The sequence below is a fragment of the Lotus japonicus genome, chromosome 1 (genome assembly GCF_012489685.1).
Source record: "Lotus japonicus ecotype B-129 chromosome 1, LjGifu_v1.2".
Lineage (NCBI taxonomy): Eukaryota > Viridiplantae > Streptophyta > Magnoliopsida > Fabales > Fabaceae > Lotus > Lotus japonicus.
The window spans coordinates 12,923,101-12,939,129 of record NC_080041.1 but is presented as its reverse complement, the minus strand read 5'-3'; the positions used below and the strand labels follow the sequence as shown (position 1 = coordinate 12,939,129).

The window sequence follows — 16,029 nt, the reverse complement described above, 5'->3', positions numbered from 1 at the left end:
CATTGCATGCATGAGTTGTCTTCTATGATTTCCGAGCTAGCTACTTCCCAAGTTCATGATGCTAGCGCATGACTAGTGTCAAACCACACAACAATATTTCTCTCTTGAAATTTTCTTCAACCCATGTTGTTAACCAATATGAATGTCTTAATGATACACACACCCAAAAAACTATTGATTATAAAGAAACAATGGAGATAATACAAGCAATATTAAGTTTTCAATATTCACACTAGTAACACATCAACATAGAGAGAAAATGAAGAAATGATAAAGAAATGAAAGATATAATAAGTGATGCGATAGGAAAATAAGAGAGATGATTGAGAGGAAAATGTGAGTAAAAATAATTTAAAAGAGAAGTAGATGTGTGAATGAATCAAAACGTACTCTTATATAAATATACACTTTGACTTTATTTTCCTCTTTGAAACCTGATTTGATTAAGCTAATGTTCCCTACAACAGTTTTTGCTTTTAGTAACACTCGTTTATGCAATGAGCAAAAAGTGTTGTCTAAAAATGCTCAAAAATGAGTTCGTGTCTCTTGTTATAAAGAGATCGTTTTAGACAACATAACTTTTACAAAATAAATTAAATAAGTGTTCCTTATTTTATAATATGGATCAATTATTATGTGATAATTGTTGTGTATTATACACAATATGTTAAAGTGCTGCCATAGAGTATGAGAAACTATTCGTGTCATGATTGTGCTTCTAGGAGCTCTTTTCATATTTTGGGACTTTCTTCTTTGTTGTTTTGTTTGGATTTATTTTGGGTCTTGTGGCTTTTGGTTTTGGTTGGTGGGCTTTTGTATTTGTACCATTGGGAGGTGTTACATTCTGCGGAGGTAACACCATTGACATTTATTTATTGGGTAAATAGCCAAGTTCGTTCCTGAAAGTGTCAACCGCCTTCAACTTCGTCCCTAAACTTAAAAAATGACGCCCGTGGTCCCTGGAAGCGGCAAATCTCCCTCATTGGTGGTCCTTCGTTAAAAAAAAGTCACGTCCGTTAACGAAAGTGTGACATGGATTTTCTTTTTTTATAAATCCATAGCTGATGTGGAATGTTACTTGTGGATGTTTGGGAAGGGTTCAATTTAGTCCTTCCAGCCCTTTATATGATGATGAACCCTAAAATCTCAAATTCCCCTAATTCGCATAACCCTAACCTTCCAAGCTTCCTTCGTCATTTCCTCTGAATTCTCCTTCCCTCTCTGTCGCAATTGAACACACAATGAGTGGGAGCTCCAAGTCGCGGATTCAACCGAACAATTGCAGGAATTACAGTGCTTCTTCAAGCTCTCGTGTGCATGCTGTTGTTCCCCCCTGCAAATGTGGTCAAGAGGCTATGGTTAGGGTCTCGAGGACTGATTTGAACCCAGGAAAAGCTTTCTATAGTTGCTATTTACCTATGGTTAGTAACTCTTGTTTCCAAAGTTTGTTCTTGAATATGGACCTGGAAGCTTCATTTTGTAACTTTGTTGTGTTTGTTTGCAGGGTCATGTGTCCAATTGTAATTTTTTTCGTTGGGTTGAAGAAGAAGGTGAAGTGGTTTCAAATGGGCAGAACCCTAACAACAATGATGAAGAAGTGAGGCTGTTGAAGGAAATTTTGTTGCAGAATCAGACCTTGTTGCAAGAGGTAGTGATGATGAAGGAGATTATGCAGAAGAAGAATGAGTTTTTGGTTGAAGAGATTAGGATCATGAAGGGAATTATGCTGAAGAACAATGACACTCATATGAAACAAATTCACTTCATGAAATCATGTGTGATATTCATGGGATTTGCTGTGTTGTTTATGGTGTTTTTGAAACTGTTTGTGTAGAATGAGTGAACCTAGGGGAGAGGGGGGGAGGGAAGCAGTTTGTAATCATGTATTGTTTTTCTGAATTAGTCTATTGAACTCTATCAATGAATTTAAATTTCTATCACAGTATACCAATGAATTTTAATTTCTCAACATACATAAACAACCTGCTTATAACATAAATTTTGCAACATACATAAAGAACCTGCTCAACATACATAAACAACCTACTTATAACAGAAATTTTGCAACATACATAAACAACATACTCAACATACATAAACAACTTGTTTATAACATAACAAGACAACTTGTTAAAGGGCTACTAGGCCTTTCATGCAAGATAACTTAACTGGCCACATAACCATAATAAGTAGCTAACAAGTTTCAGACAGGATCCCAAGAAATAACAACTTTCCACCATCATACTAAGGATGGGGATACCAAAGAGCATTATCAAAGTTAAACCACACGTTTGAGACATGATTAAAAAAAGTACAACTTTCCACCATCATACTAAGGATGGGGATATCAAAAAGTAATATATTAATGAAACCTAAGCATCTTCATTAGGGCCTCCATGGAACTGAAGGAGTTGGCATGAATGTCATAGGGCCTCCATTGAGCTGTTGATTAACTGGACCTGGACCTGGTGGAGGTGAACTCCTCCTACCTTGGAAATTTGGCTGGACTTGGGGAGGAGTTGGGTTTGATTGGCGTGGAGGCCTAAACATTGGAGCTCTAATAAGGGGTGGCCTATACCCTCCTGTGGGAGCTCTTATGGCAGTTGTTGAAGGCCTATGCACAATTCCAGTGGGAGCATTGGGCCAGATAACATATCCAATAGGGGCAGGTCCACGGGCTGGGGCATGAGCTGATGCAGGCTTATGGGGAATTGGAGTGGGTTGACTTTGTAGAGGTGGAGCTTCAGAAGTTGGATGGCTTATGACTTCAGGATTTGCACATCTCCCACCTCTTCCACCTCTTCTTCCTGTACCACCTCTTGTGCCCCTCCTTGAACTCCTTCTTGCTCTACCACCTCTAGCTGCTGGAGTGGGCATTGGATCAGCTGGAGCATTTGAAGTTCCCTACAACAAGAAATTAAATAGAATTAATATTTTCATTATAGTACAAGGAAGAAGTAAAATTGTGAGAATAATTTACCTCAGGTACTGGATGTCTTGGCTGGGAGACATCAATCTCATTAGGTGCACTTTGAGACAAATCAATTTCAGTTTGCAGCCCTGGCTGTGCATCAACATTTTCAGTTTTCCCACCATTCTCAGTTTGTTCACCATTCTCTGTCTCCTCAGGTGGTGGTGGAACCCAATTCCTGGGCATACGTGACACACCTTGGCGGTGGCAGCCCCTTGAGTTGTGACCTGTCAAACCACACCTTGTGCATGTAATGTCTGGATAAGTTCTTCTCAGCCTTGTCCTTGATCCTTCAGCCACTTGCTGCTCAGTTGCATCTCTTCTCCTCTTCCTCTTTGGTCTTCCATCTTTCCTCTTTGGCACCTTGGGTGGAAGTGGCTTAACATAATCAGTTGGCTCCCAGTATTGCTGGCTTCTAGTGGGGTGCACATAGAACTCATAAGTGCTTCTGTATGCCCCCATAGTCAGCCAAGCATGGCAATAATTTTCTGGAGGCACTTGTGTGCACATGCAGCAACCACATGCTTACATGACATCCCAGTTAATTGCCAAAACCTACAGTGGCAGGTCCCATTTGAGAGATGCACACCAACTGTTTCACCCCAGCATTGCAGTTGATACTCATAACCATCACCATCTCCACACCATACTGGTGTCCATCCATTACTCGCTTCTTTCTGGTGCTCAAGTCTACTCTGCTGCAGTGGTGGAAGCATGCCTTGGTGCCCCCTCAACTTCATCTTGTTATTGGCCACTGTCCTCATAATGTAACACCTCACTTCTTCCAGCAGAGTCAGAATTGGCTTCCCCCTATACTTGAGGATTTTTGCATTAAAGGCCTCACATGCATTGTTGCAAATGTTGTCAATCTTTGGATGGTCTCTGAAGTAAGCCTTAGTCCATGCTTCTTTAGGCCACTTGTTCAGATAGTTCCAAGCTTGGACATTCTTAGCTTTCAACTTGTCCATCTTAGCATTGAACTCAGGGATTGTTCTTGCTCTAGCACACTCCCACACCACATTCTTCATCTCTTTGTCTTTCCATTGCTTTGTGAAGTTCCTCCAAAGGTGCATTGCACAGAACCGATGGTGCACACCTGGCATAACTTCCTGCATTGCAGGAATAAGACCCTGATCGAAAACATAAAACATTTCACATTAGTCCTTACAAGTCTCATGATCATTCCAATCAGTCCTCAAATGAATAAACAATCTTTCAAACAAGTCCTCAAAAAATATAACAAATACTTAACAGAAAAAGTTACCTTCTGCATGTCTGAAATAAAGCACCATCCATACTGCTGGTAGTCACCCAAATCAGCATGAAGTAGTTCCAGAAACCACTTCCAATTGTCCTTATTCTCTACATTAACTACAGCATATGCAATCACATAGAGGTGATTGTTTGCATCCTGACCAATTGTAGAAAGAAGCTGGCCTCCATAGTAACCTTTGAGGAAACATCCATCAAGGCCAATGAGGGGTCTACATCCAGCTTTGAATCCCCTCTTACATCCATCTAGACATATGTAAATCCTCTGAAATTGTCTTTCTGTTTCACTAAAGGGAATGGTATCCATCTTCACAGTAGATCCAGGGTTGCTTAAAAGAAGCTCATGTGCATAATCCCAAAGTTTGGCATATTGCTCTGCTTCACTGCCTTCCACCATCTTCCTTGCTTTCTTCATTGACCTCCAAATCTTAGTCTCATTTAAGTGCACTCCAAACTCAGTCTTCATGTAATCAAAAGCCTCAGCATGAGTCATATTTGGTTGTGCCCTGAGTTTCTTCTCAAGTTTCTTTGCAACCCATCTAGTTGATGCTTGCTTATTTCTGAAAGACCTGCTGCAGGTATGTTCTTCTACATAGGTCTTTATCTGAAAGCTTTGTCTTGCCCTGGACCATGCACAGTAGATCTTCCACTTACAGGTCTCTCCCATGCACTCAGCCCTACACCTGTCCTTATCATTCTTCAACCACCTGATTTGTCTCCCCACCTCAACAGTGTAATCTATAACAGCTTCCTTGAATGATTGCAAATTAGGAAACTCCATGCCAAGTTCTAGATGGATATTGCCATACCCTGCAGTTTCATCAAACTGTGGGAAAGTTTGCTTAACCCTACAATTGCCCTCATCATCTGTACTCACAGAACTGTGGAGGTCCTCACTACAATAAGAGTTGTTGTCATCATCCAAAGACCAATTTTCCTCTTCAATTTCCTCTAGTATGTAGTCACTGTCATTATCTGACTCAGTACCAGTTACTGCAGACTTTCCCTTTGTATGAGCCATATTAAATGCATCACCATCTAACTCAGTGTCACTATTGTCATCTGAGACTGGATCATTGATTCTCCTCCCCATGCCATGGAAGTCATACTGTTCAGAAGCCTTTTGTTTCCCCTTGTCATTTCTTCTTCTATTCTCCTCTTCATTAACTATCTCATTCACATCCTCAACAACCACCCTCTCATTCCCATGAACACCACCAATCCCACTTCCCTCACCAGTCACCCTCTCATTCCCATTATCAGCACCAATCTCACTTCCCTCACCAGTCACCCTCTCATTCCCATTTTCAGCACCAATCCCACTTCCCTCTTCAGACACATTTCCCACACCACAACCCAGCCCATCTTCATCAGCAACAATAGACTCAATCACCACAACTGCACCATCTTCATCAGCAGGTGGGGGTGGGGGTGGGGGTGGAGGAATCATAGATAAGGGCTTATGGTGAGGGTGCTCAAAATAAATCTCAATCTCCCCATTGTTCAACTTGGCTGCTTTACAAATATCCATGATATCACGATCAGTGGAAAGTTCATTCAACACAATGTCCTCTGAAACTGTTGGGTCACGCCACCATATGTTCTGAAACACGGCATAGCCATGTTCTTTGCCCATTAACGTCACAATGTTAACGTTTATTCTGTCAAAATCCAAATCCTCCCAAACACACATTTGACCCCCTTCATAGGACACACTGCCATTCTCACCACTAAACTCTAGCAATCCACCATGATACAATATCAGAGTGACATTGTTATCATCCATCTGTAAAAAAATGAAGATATCCAACAGTCAAGAACTGCAACACAAAATAGGGTTTCAAACTCATGGCAACGAATAGAATAGAGTAAAATCCCTACATGCATAGAATCATGCATCAGAAATCCCAATGTTAAGAAAACCCCATAAAAATTGAAACTTTAACACAGACACAAAACCCATTTCATAATAACAAGTTCAGGTACAACTTCCGGTTAGAGTTGAATACTAAGTTTAGGGATCTGAAATTTAGGGTTTACATAAGCATATTATACAGATTTCAACTGCATATTGCAAGATTGAAACGAAAAAATGTTACCTTTGTACGTTAATGAAGAGCACCGTTGCTCCTCTCGTGATGACCACCATAGACGATCGTTCTTCTTCGCCAAAGTCGAGTGCTCGTACGCCTCCGACGAACAACCACCGCTATCCTCACACTCACCGTCGTACCTCGCGCTCTCCGTCACTCCTTCTCTCTGTTAGTGCAACTGGAAATGTAAGAAGTGTAGAGGTTGCTAATATGAGGAGGAAGGTGGTAAGGACCAATTTGACCATAATATCTGCCTATCCTGATCTGACACGTACCCTACGTTTTTTAGTTTTGGGGGGAAACTTTTTTATTTCCACATCAGCTACGGATTTATAAAAAAAGAAAATCCATGTCACACTTCCGTTAACGGACGTGACTTTTTTTTAACGAAGGACCACCAATGAGGGAGATTTGTCACTTCCAGGGACCACGGGCGTCATTTTTGAAGTTTAGGGACGAAGTTGAAGGCGGTGGACACTTTCAGGGACGAACTTGGCTATTTACCCTTTATTTATTATAACTAGTTTCTAGTTTCTGTTGTCTACATTTAACCAATTAGAGCATCTCATTCTCTATGGTCTGAACTAAACTACCTATAATTCATTAATCTTTTGGGTTGTTTAAATGACCCATGAAGAAGTTTGAGTTAAATAATACATCATCCAATTACATTTGAGATAAGTGAGTTGGAAATAAATTAATAAATAAAATATAAAAATTCCAACTCGCTTATCTTCAATGTGATTGGATGATGGGTTATTTAACCCAAACTTTTCTTGGGTCATTTAGACAACCGCTAATCTTTTTTATTTAGTGCGTTAATTTGAGACGAACTTGCTCAAATTATGGTTAAGACAAAAGCTTTTTGCCTTATAAATTTGCCCAATTCACTGTGCGAGAATTTCAAACACCAATGAAACACTCCTTAATTCAAGTGGTATATATATATATACTTCAGTACCCTTATATGCAATGACTCGGGTTCAACTCTTCTGTATGGGAAAAATTATTTTGAGAATCGATTCGAACATGATTAACTCTAGTGAAGGGCACTTGTGGGCAAACCAAAAACACACACAAGAAAGCGTAGTGTTTGTAAGAATGCGTCAAAGAGAGACTAGAGCACTAGGAGAATCTGCCTAGAGTGTGAATTATTATATGAAGAATTTTTAGGTAGTAGAGTTCATGACAAAAGAAATCACATCGACCCTGTTGAGGTTGGAGAAAAATCTTGGCTATGTTAAGTACTTGTGGGGGAATCCGAGCAGAGCATAGAGTATGGTGTTACAAGTTGATTTTGACATTTGAATACCTTCGTAACTGTGTGGGGCTCTTGTTCTTGAGGTAAAAGGAACCCCCTTTCCATATATACCATTCTCGGTTAGATCATTTCCCTCTCTGTTTCTAGCTATACTTAATTGAGTGCAAAGAAAATCTTTCTTTCTTCCAACAAAGTTTCAAATCGGTGTCACAGATTAGAGGCAGAGGAAGTTATCTCTTATTGATTGTGTGTAGATATATAATTATGTGAGCATAGTTCACATGCATGAAGTAAATGTATCGATTTGATATGCCACAAAAAATGTGATGAGAAATCAAATATTCATAATTTTATATTGAAGAGTAATGATGATATACATAAATATGGAATTCTCGCGACATTCCACGCACATTAACAATTGTTAAAAACCATCATTAATGGATACTATATAATTTCGTGGAAAATCTTTTGATTGTATCTCATAACCCTTTCAAAAAGATACTTTAAATTTTAAATCTAGTCCAAAATATCTCATCCATTCTTTTTTCTACGAGTGTTACTTGAGATGAATTTCTATCCATCTATCATTTCTCATGTATGATTGGGGTTCTTATGATACATTTCTCTGCATTCATAATTTTTATGTCCTGACTAAGTTTGTTTCGTTTGATGTGGGACTAGAATTGACATGACTGCGATTTTGATCATCAATCAATAGGATGTCTTGTTAGTTTGTCTTCCAGTTCAAGTTCCCCACTACTCTTACCATGTATTATTGTCTTCAAAGTTAAAGTCACAAGTACATCAATATCTTTTTTTTTCTCACAAGTGCATCGATTTTAGAAAGGAATTGTAATAGTAATCGTAATCAACAATATTTTTAGAAAAGTGTTAATGGGCCACAAAGCCAAGAGATATACCTGGGCTACAGCAATGTTTTTACAGAATTGACAAAACAAAGACAGCAAAAGCACTGAGAATGTTCTTCTTCCTCAAATACTGTTCTTACAATGGTTACAAGCATTGTATAGGGCTGATGAGAGTTTTCTCTCAGTGGCTATTTTGGCCCTTTGCGTTTTTTTGGACATGTATCCTTCCCAGTGCTGGACTTATTTTATATCTCTTTTGGGCCTGTTTACTTGGGCCCTTCTAATTCCATTTTGCACCCTTTGTCTTAGGAATTTCTTCTCCACGTTACTAGTTATTTGTCTTTGTTTTTGGAATCTATTTTCCCATTTTGTGTTTGATTATTCTTTATTGTCTCATCTGGACAGCCACCAATTTTTTTAATCTTTGTATACATGTTACAAGGTTTTATCCTTTGAGTGGTTGCGTGGTGAGACGTATTCTTTTTTTTTTTGTCTTGTTTGATTTATGAAAAAATAAGAGAAGAGATAATATGAGTAGAGGGAAAGAGGTGAGGAAAAGAGAAGATTTAGGTTATTTGCTATGATAGAGATAGAAGATAAAAATTAGGCGATTCCTTTGGTTGAGAAGATATTAGAAGGGAGAATTTTATTTTATATTAAAATATATCTATACCCTGAATATATTATCATGTGGCATATCTACTATTGAGGGTATGATTAAAAGTGTAAAATAGAAAAAAAGCAAGATGGCACCCTCCTTTCTATTTCTTCGCACAATTGAGAGGATTGGGAAAAGTGAGATGACTCATACTACTCTGACTTCTCTCTTCCCTTTTGTCTCTAAACATACCAAACGTGGATACTAACAAACTCTTTGTTGTATTTCTTCATGTTCTAATTCTCTATTGTCTAATTTCTCGCTAACAAACAATGCCTTAGAGATTTCAGACTTTCGTAAGGGGCTTGACCGAAACGATTCGGGTGAGTCAACCTAGTAAAATGATACAAGGCTTGAGGAGACTTAACTTGAATATTTTTGCTTATGGGCACAATGTTGTGATATCAAGTTTAAGGAAGTTCCACATTGAAAGATAAGAATAAATTTGAGCGGGTTACAAGTGAGATGATCCATACATAATACACCTAATGTCTTAAAAGTTTTTTGTGAAAGATGTGGTGTTCAACTCACTCGTGATTTGCTCTTTAGCCCAATATGGATGATCCCCACTAATTTAAATCATCTCTTTTGTTTGGTCAACGCACAGTACGTAGGTTGGTTTCTTTGGACCGACTTGGTATATAGGAGGGCACACATATGATCTCATAGAGAGAAAATGAGAGTTATGTCCAATACAATGTTTTTATCTATGGTGCACAAAGGGGGAAATAGTGAAACTAGGCCAGTGAAACTAGCCTTAAAGACAGCAAAATTAAATCCCAACCTTGCAAAGTGTAATCTGCACAATTTAGAGTCGAGGGAACACTATCTAATTTTTACACGTATTCTCTTGTTTAAAACTGTATGTGATGTGTACAATCATTAATAAGGAAGACCTCAACAAGGAAAATTGACTAACAAAATTACCATCTATCGTAAAACTGACCCCCCAAGGTTTCTGGACATTGTTGTGTGTTACATTATTCATCAACAATTTGAAGATGAATGTCTCTATAGTACCGTACTAGTAAAATGGCTGATCCTTTGTCTCAACCGTGTGACAGGTTTCTCATGTTCTGTTTCCTCTGGTTCCCTGTAACTGTTAGTCTAAATCCATTGAATTTGTAAGTACATCCTTATTTATGTTAATGTAACTTGAACATGTTCCTTTGGCAACTAGATTTTCATGAATGGAAAGTTTATAAGCAACATGAATGTCACCATAACAAGGTAGCATGGATCGTCAATTCCAAGGTCATTGCTGCTTGTAGTTACAGAAGTCCGAAGAAGGCTATATGGTAATTGATGTCTAGGAGGCAATTGTAATTGATGTCTAGCCCTCATGATGTTGCTTGATTAAGTAAAGGGATCTGGAATATAATCAAATATACACTAGTATGTTCTTTATTGAGAATCGCTTAATAAAGGGTCACACAGTTTCCTTTACCATCACTTTATATCCCAAAATTCGGGTAAATAGCCAAGTTCGTCCCTGAAAGTGTCCACCGCCTTCAACTTCGTCTCTAAACTTCTAAAATGCCTCTCACGGTCCCTGGAAGTGGCAAATCCCCTTCACGTTAGTCCCTGGGCTAAAAAACATTGACGGACGTTAACGAAAATGCTGAGTTGTCACATTAAGCGCCACTTAGATATCAATTTAGTCCCTAATGTTATCAACCTAATGTCAATTTAGTCCCAAACAGTTGAAAAGTCAACTTCTTTTCTCTATCTCACCTTTTCTTTCTCTCTCGGACTCTCCCCCACTCATCTCTCTCTTCCACCACCACCACAACACCCTTCTCCCCCCCCTCTCCCCCACCACCCTTCTCCTCACCCACCAACACCTCCACCACCCTTTTCCTCCTCCAACCTCCCTCCCCCAACACCACCACCACCAGCACCCTTCTCTCACTCCTCTCCTCCTCCCAAATAGATAAACCTGTAAAAAATTATTGACTTCTTCTTCTTCTTCACTCTCCATCGCCATCTCTTCCTCCCATCTCCATCTCCATCTCTTCTTCTTCTTCTTCACTCTCCCCACACTCACCAATCACCACCACCACCATGATGACAACCCGCTTCCCAAACATCAAACCTCTCCCCGTTTTCCTCTCCCTCTTCTTCCTCACCGTTCACCCTCCAAACATCCCTCGACCCATCGGAGTCTCTCGGGTGGTCCGGCTCGGACCCGTGTACATGGACCTGCGTCGTCTGCTCCAAGGAAAAACGGGTCACCCCGATCCAAATCGGTTGCTAGAGCCTCCATGGAACCCTCCCAAACAGCACCACTCTCCAAACCCTAACCGAGCTTGAATGCTTGGAGATCCAGTTGAACAACATCTCAGGTCCTCTTCCTAGCCTCAACGGGTTGAGCTCCCTGCAAGTCCTCATTCTCAGCAACAACCGCTTCACTTCCATCCCCAACGATTTCTTCGGCGGTCTCATGGAGCTTCAGTCTGTGGAGATCGGCAACAACCCCTTCCAATGGTTGGAGATGTAAGATCAAGTTTTGATCTAGTAGTACAACTCTATGTTTTGATGATTACAAGTTAACCTTTTGATATGAACAATTGTGGTACTCTAACGTGTTTTTCTGAGTGTGCTATTTACAGGCTCTGACCTCAACTCAATCTCACACAAATCAGAAGCACTGTGTATAAAGAGTGACCCAAGCAACGCTTTCGCATTCACCATGTTCAGTATGAACAGTGGAAAAGCTTCAGAAGTTCTGAAGCTATACAAACTCTGATGTGGACTCAGTCGCTAGAAGCTCTGAAGATCCAGAAGTTCTGATAACCAAGAAACACTGAAGGTTCAGATGTTCTGATGGTGTAGAAGACTCTGAAGATCCAGAAGCTGAATAGTGGAAACTCTGAAGTCCAGAAGCAAGAAACTCTGAAGGCCATGTTCTTCCCTCTGAGTTCAGAATCAGAAGATACAATGGTCAGAGGATCTGTGCTTTCCCTCTGACTCTGATCAACCGGCTTCACAAGTTCCAATATGAAGTATTCCCCTGATCAGAAGTCTCCTAGGTTAAAAGGTCAAGTCGCTATCCAAGTACAAAAGCAAGTGTACCTTCCTGACGACCTACCTAACGTTCTCAGCCACAGCAGAAGCTGGATTTTCCAGAACTGCCCTCCAACGGTAGCATTTCCCATGCAACGCTCAACCCTAATCCTTGGAGTATATATAAAGGCTGAAGATTGAAAGAAGTGGCGAAGAAACTAAGTAGAAGCAATACACACGCGCAAGACATATTCAAAATATTCTAAGCTTTCTTTCATCTTGAAATTCATTGTGTTTACTATAAGCTTTTTAGAAGCACTTTCTTTGTAAACAAGAACTTCATATACAGTTGTATAGTTTGCCTTTAGGAGATCAAGGTTGATCGGATCCTAGAGAAGACTAAGAGAGTGAATCTTAGTGTAAGCTAAGTCAGTGTAATTGTTAGTCACTTGTAGGTTTCAAGTGCAGTTGTAACTCTTACCTGATCTGTGGATTGCCTTCATTCTAAGAAGGAAGAAATCACCTTAACGGGTGGACTGGAGTAGCTTGAGTGATTTATCAAGTGAACCAGGATAAAATCCTTGTGTGCTTTTCTATCTCTTATCTTTAGCACTTAAGTTCTCGAAAGATTTGCCAAAATCTTTAAGGTGGAAGTCTTGTACTGAAAACGTTATTCAAACCCCCCCCTTTCTACCGTTTTTCATACCTTCAGGAGATTCCAGAGAGCCTCCGTGACTCGTCATCGCTGCAAAACTTCCGTGACTCGTCATCGCTGCAAAACTTCTCCGCCAACTCCGCCAACATCACCGGGAATATCCCAGATTTCCTGGCCTGACCCACTTGCATTTAGCCTTCAATGGTCTTGAAGGTGTGTTGCCTTCGAGCTTTGCTTCATTGCAGCTCCCTAATGTTTTAGCAGAACATGACTTCGCTGACCCAGGTGTGGCTGCGCCTTGGAGGATTTGAGCTTGACCAATAACCTGTTTCAGGGAACCGTAACCCAAAGGGGTGTAGGGAGAGAATGGGTGAGGGGAGAGAACTTTGACTTTTTCAACGGTGGGGACTATACTGATGGTGGAAAGAATGTCCAAGTGGCACTTAACGTGACAACTCAGCATTTCTGTTAACATCCGTTAACTTTTTTTAGCCTAGGGACTAACGTGAAGGGGATTTGCCACTTCCAGGGACCGTGAGAGGCATTTTAGAAGTTTAGGGACGAAGTTGAAGGCGGTGGACACTTTCAGGGACGAACTTGGCTATTTACCCCCCAAAATTCTATTAATTTAAATCAGACATCACTTCAGAGCACAAAATATTTTTAACTTAGCTATACATCTTGTCCTTTGAACTAGATCCTAATCAGGATGGGGAGGGTTGAAATTTTGGATAGAAAACCATTCTTGCAAAAGGAAGCTAACGTTGGGTACCAAAATGGAATTATTATTTTTGGGGACCGAAATCATGAAAAGTGTATAAGTGGGGACCAAATGTGCAATTAAGCCAAAAAAAAAATTACACGTTTAACAAAAAAAAACGCTCTATTCCCTTCATGGCCCAACGTCCAACTCCACAAACACTGACCAGAGCTCGCTCTCTCTTTCCTCTCACTCTCACAGTGACGCAAGCTCTCTCCTCTTTCATTTGACGCGAAAGAACATAAGAACAACTTTCTCGCCCCTCTTCAATCTTGATTCTTTGATGCTACTCAGTTTGGAAAAAATGTATTTCATCTTTAACATGTAGCATTTCAATTTTAATTATGGTGTTAATTTTTTACTGTAGGATTTTGATTTGGAAGCTTTTCTTTGTCTCTGAATCTTTGTCATTGTAATCAATTCCGTAAGTTTGATTTCATCATTCTTTTTGGTTTCTTTTTCATAATGTTTATTGATTCATGTATTGTTATGCATTTTATGAGTTTGTATGAACGAAATCTGCTTACTTTCTTTGACTCTGCCTATTTGATCATGTTTGCTAATTTCGGATAATAGGTAGATTCCAGCTGAGTTTTGTAGAGTCAAACCCAATCACATTTTCATGTTTATCTTTTTAATGACATTTTCAGTCAAAATATATCAAATAATTATCCAGCAAGAAACCCAGAATCACTGTACATTCAGGCATCAAGAAATCAAAATTAGCTTCTGTTCATGACGTGTATGAGTTGTTTTTATGTTTTTATTAGGGACCTGATAGTCTGAATTAAGAGGGATAGTCTTGATGTCTTCTCCAAAATCACAATTATTGCTATTTATTTGATACACGCATACATCAGAAACATGGTAAGCTGTAAGAGGGAAGAACAGATTGCAAGTGGAACTTGCACGCTAATATTCTGCGCCTCTTCGCCAGAATGGTCTCGATGTAGGGAAATTAAGTGTGCTTTGATTTTATGTTTTTATTAAGGACCTGATAGTCTGAATTAGGAGGGATAGTTTTGATTTCTTCTCCAAAATCACAATTATTGCTATTTATTTGATACAAGCATATAACAGAAACATGGTAAGCTATGCGAGGGTAGAACAGATTGCAAGTGGAACTTGCGCGCTAATATTCTGCGACTCTTCGCCGGAATGATCTCGATGTAGGGCAATTAAGTGTGCTTACCTGTATCAGCAACGGTATGTTGAAATGTTAAGAAAAGAACAGCAAATATGAACTGGGATACTAATTGTGTTGATCTGATTAAAGGAATACTAACGCTTCAATTGAATTGACTAGCAACTGAAATTGAATATTTTACTTAATTGAAATATTAAAGTAAAGGTAAATGCTCTATCATCATATGAGGATTTTTGAAGTTCATATAAGAATTTAGTTATGAGAAACTTATCTGGACTAGGTGAAACTTGACCCAAAGCTTTACCTATAAAGTTTTACAATATATTTGCTCTTGCTTTTGTCTTTTGTTTCAATAACAATCAGACTTCAACTTATCTTTTTTTTTTCCTTTTTTCTAAACATTAAACTCTTAGAAAAAATTGATAAACAAATTATCTTTGTGATTCGACAATCTTTTATGTTACTTCGATCGATCCGTATACTTGTGGATTGGCCATCAGTCACGCAAAAAAAAACATCGAAAAAAATAGTTACTTAAAAAGAAAACTTAACTAAAAATTACAAAACTAAAGATTGTGTTACCTTTCTTATTTTATTACTTTTAAAAGAATACTTAATTCAAAAGGCTTAATTGCGTTTATGGTCCCTCACGTTTTCCTTTAGTGCGGTTATCGTCCCTAAAGTAAGAAAATAGCAAAAAACGTCCCTCACTTTGTCAAACGACAGCACTTTTGGTCCTTCATCCATATTCTGTCCAAATTTTAACGGTTTTTGAAAAAAAAAATTAAAAATAAAACTTATTTTTTCAATCCTCTTTGTTCACCTTCAGGCTTCAACACCATCAAAACCCAAAACATTGAAACCCAATTTCTGAATCAACTCATTAATCTATTCATTTAAATCACAACAAATAAAACTTGAAGGATCATGTAAGAGGAACGTAAATGAGAAGGCTTGATAGAACAAAATTGGTAGAAAGGGGTGTCGGATTCCAAATCCATGATCGTTATGACCTTCAGTTTTTGCTTACTTCATGTCACGGATCTAAAAGCAACGATAACCCCTTTTAGGTTCCAGATCCAGGTGGGTGAAGAAGAACCCAAATTCTTAGGATCCCTTAAAAACTGAGCAAACCCATGAACCAAACACCTTTCTCCCCCTAAAATTGAAGATAAATAGAAAAAGGGCAAGTAGAAAAGAGGAATAACCTGGGGGAAATCGAGGTAGATAATGGGGTTTTCGATTCAACCATGGTTCTTATGTGTACAGTTCTCACAATCACAAGCGGGAATAAAGTCTAGTTCACTTTTACGCAAACCCAGACCCAATCTCTGTCT

The 16,029-nt window shown here is 39.1% G+C and overlaps 2 protein-coding genes across 2 annotated transcripts; one reads left to right on the top strand and one right to left on the bottom strand.

Annotated features, from left to right (window-relative positions):
• Positions 1–1,241: 1,241 nt before the first annotated feature.
• LOC130727409 (uncharacterized protein At4g04775-like) lies at positions 1,242–1,834 on the top strand. Its single transcript, XM_057578538.1, has 2 exons — positions 1,242–1,421; positions 1,505–1,834. Exons 1-2 carry the CDS (start codon positions 1,242–1,244, stop codon positions 1,832–1,834), a joined length of 510 nt encoding a protein of 169 aa, XP_057434521.1.
• A 551-nt stretch (positions 1,835–2,385) lies between these two features.
• On the bottom strand, positions 2,386–3,433 carry LOC130727402 (leucine-rich repeat extensin-like protein 5). Its single transcript, XM_057578527.1, has 2 exons — positions 2,981–3,433; positions 2,386–2,904 (listed from the first exon to the last, which is right to left on the bottom strand). The coding sequence occupies exons 1-2, from the start codon at positions 3,431–3,433 to the stop codon at positions 2,386–2,388; spliced, it is 972 nt and encodes a 323-aa protein (XP_057434510.1).
• Positions 3,434–16,029: the final 12,596 nt, after the last annotated feature.

Bases quoted from the DNA above. Each gene is read 5' to 3' on its own strand.
- LOC130727409 (XM_057578538.1), top strand. From the start codon at position 1,242: ATGAGTGGGAGCTCCAAGTCGCGGATTCAACCGAACAATTGCAGGAAT. The intron at 1,422-1,504 runs GTTAGTAACTCT...GTTTGTTTGCAG, and splicing joins ATAGTTGCTATTTACCTATG to GGTCATGTGTCCAATTGTAA.
- LOC130727402 (XM_057578527.1), bottom strand. From the start codon at position 3,433: ATGGGGGCATACAGAAGCACTTATGAGTTCTATGTGCACCCCACTAGA. The intron at 2,905-2,980 runs GTAAATTATTCT...TTCTTGTTGTAG, and splicing joins CAAGACATCCAGTACCTGAG to GGAACTTCAAATGCTCCAGC.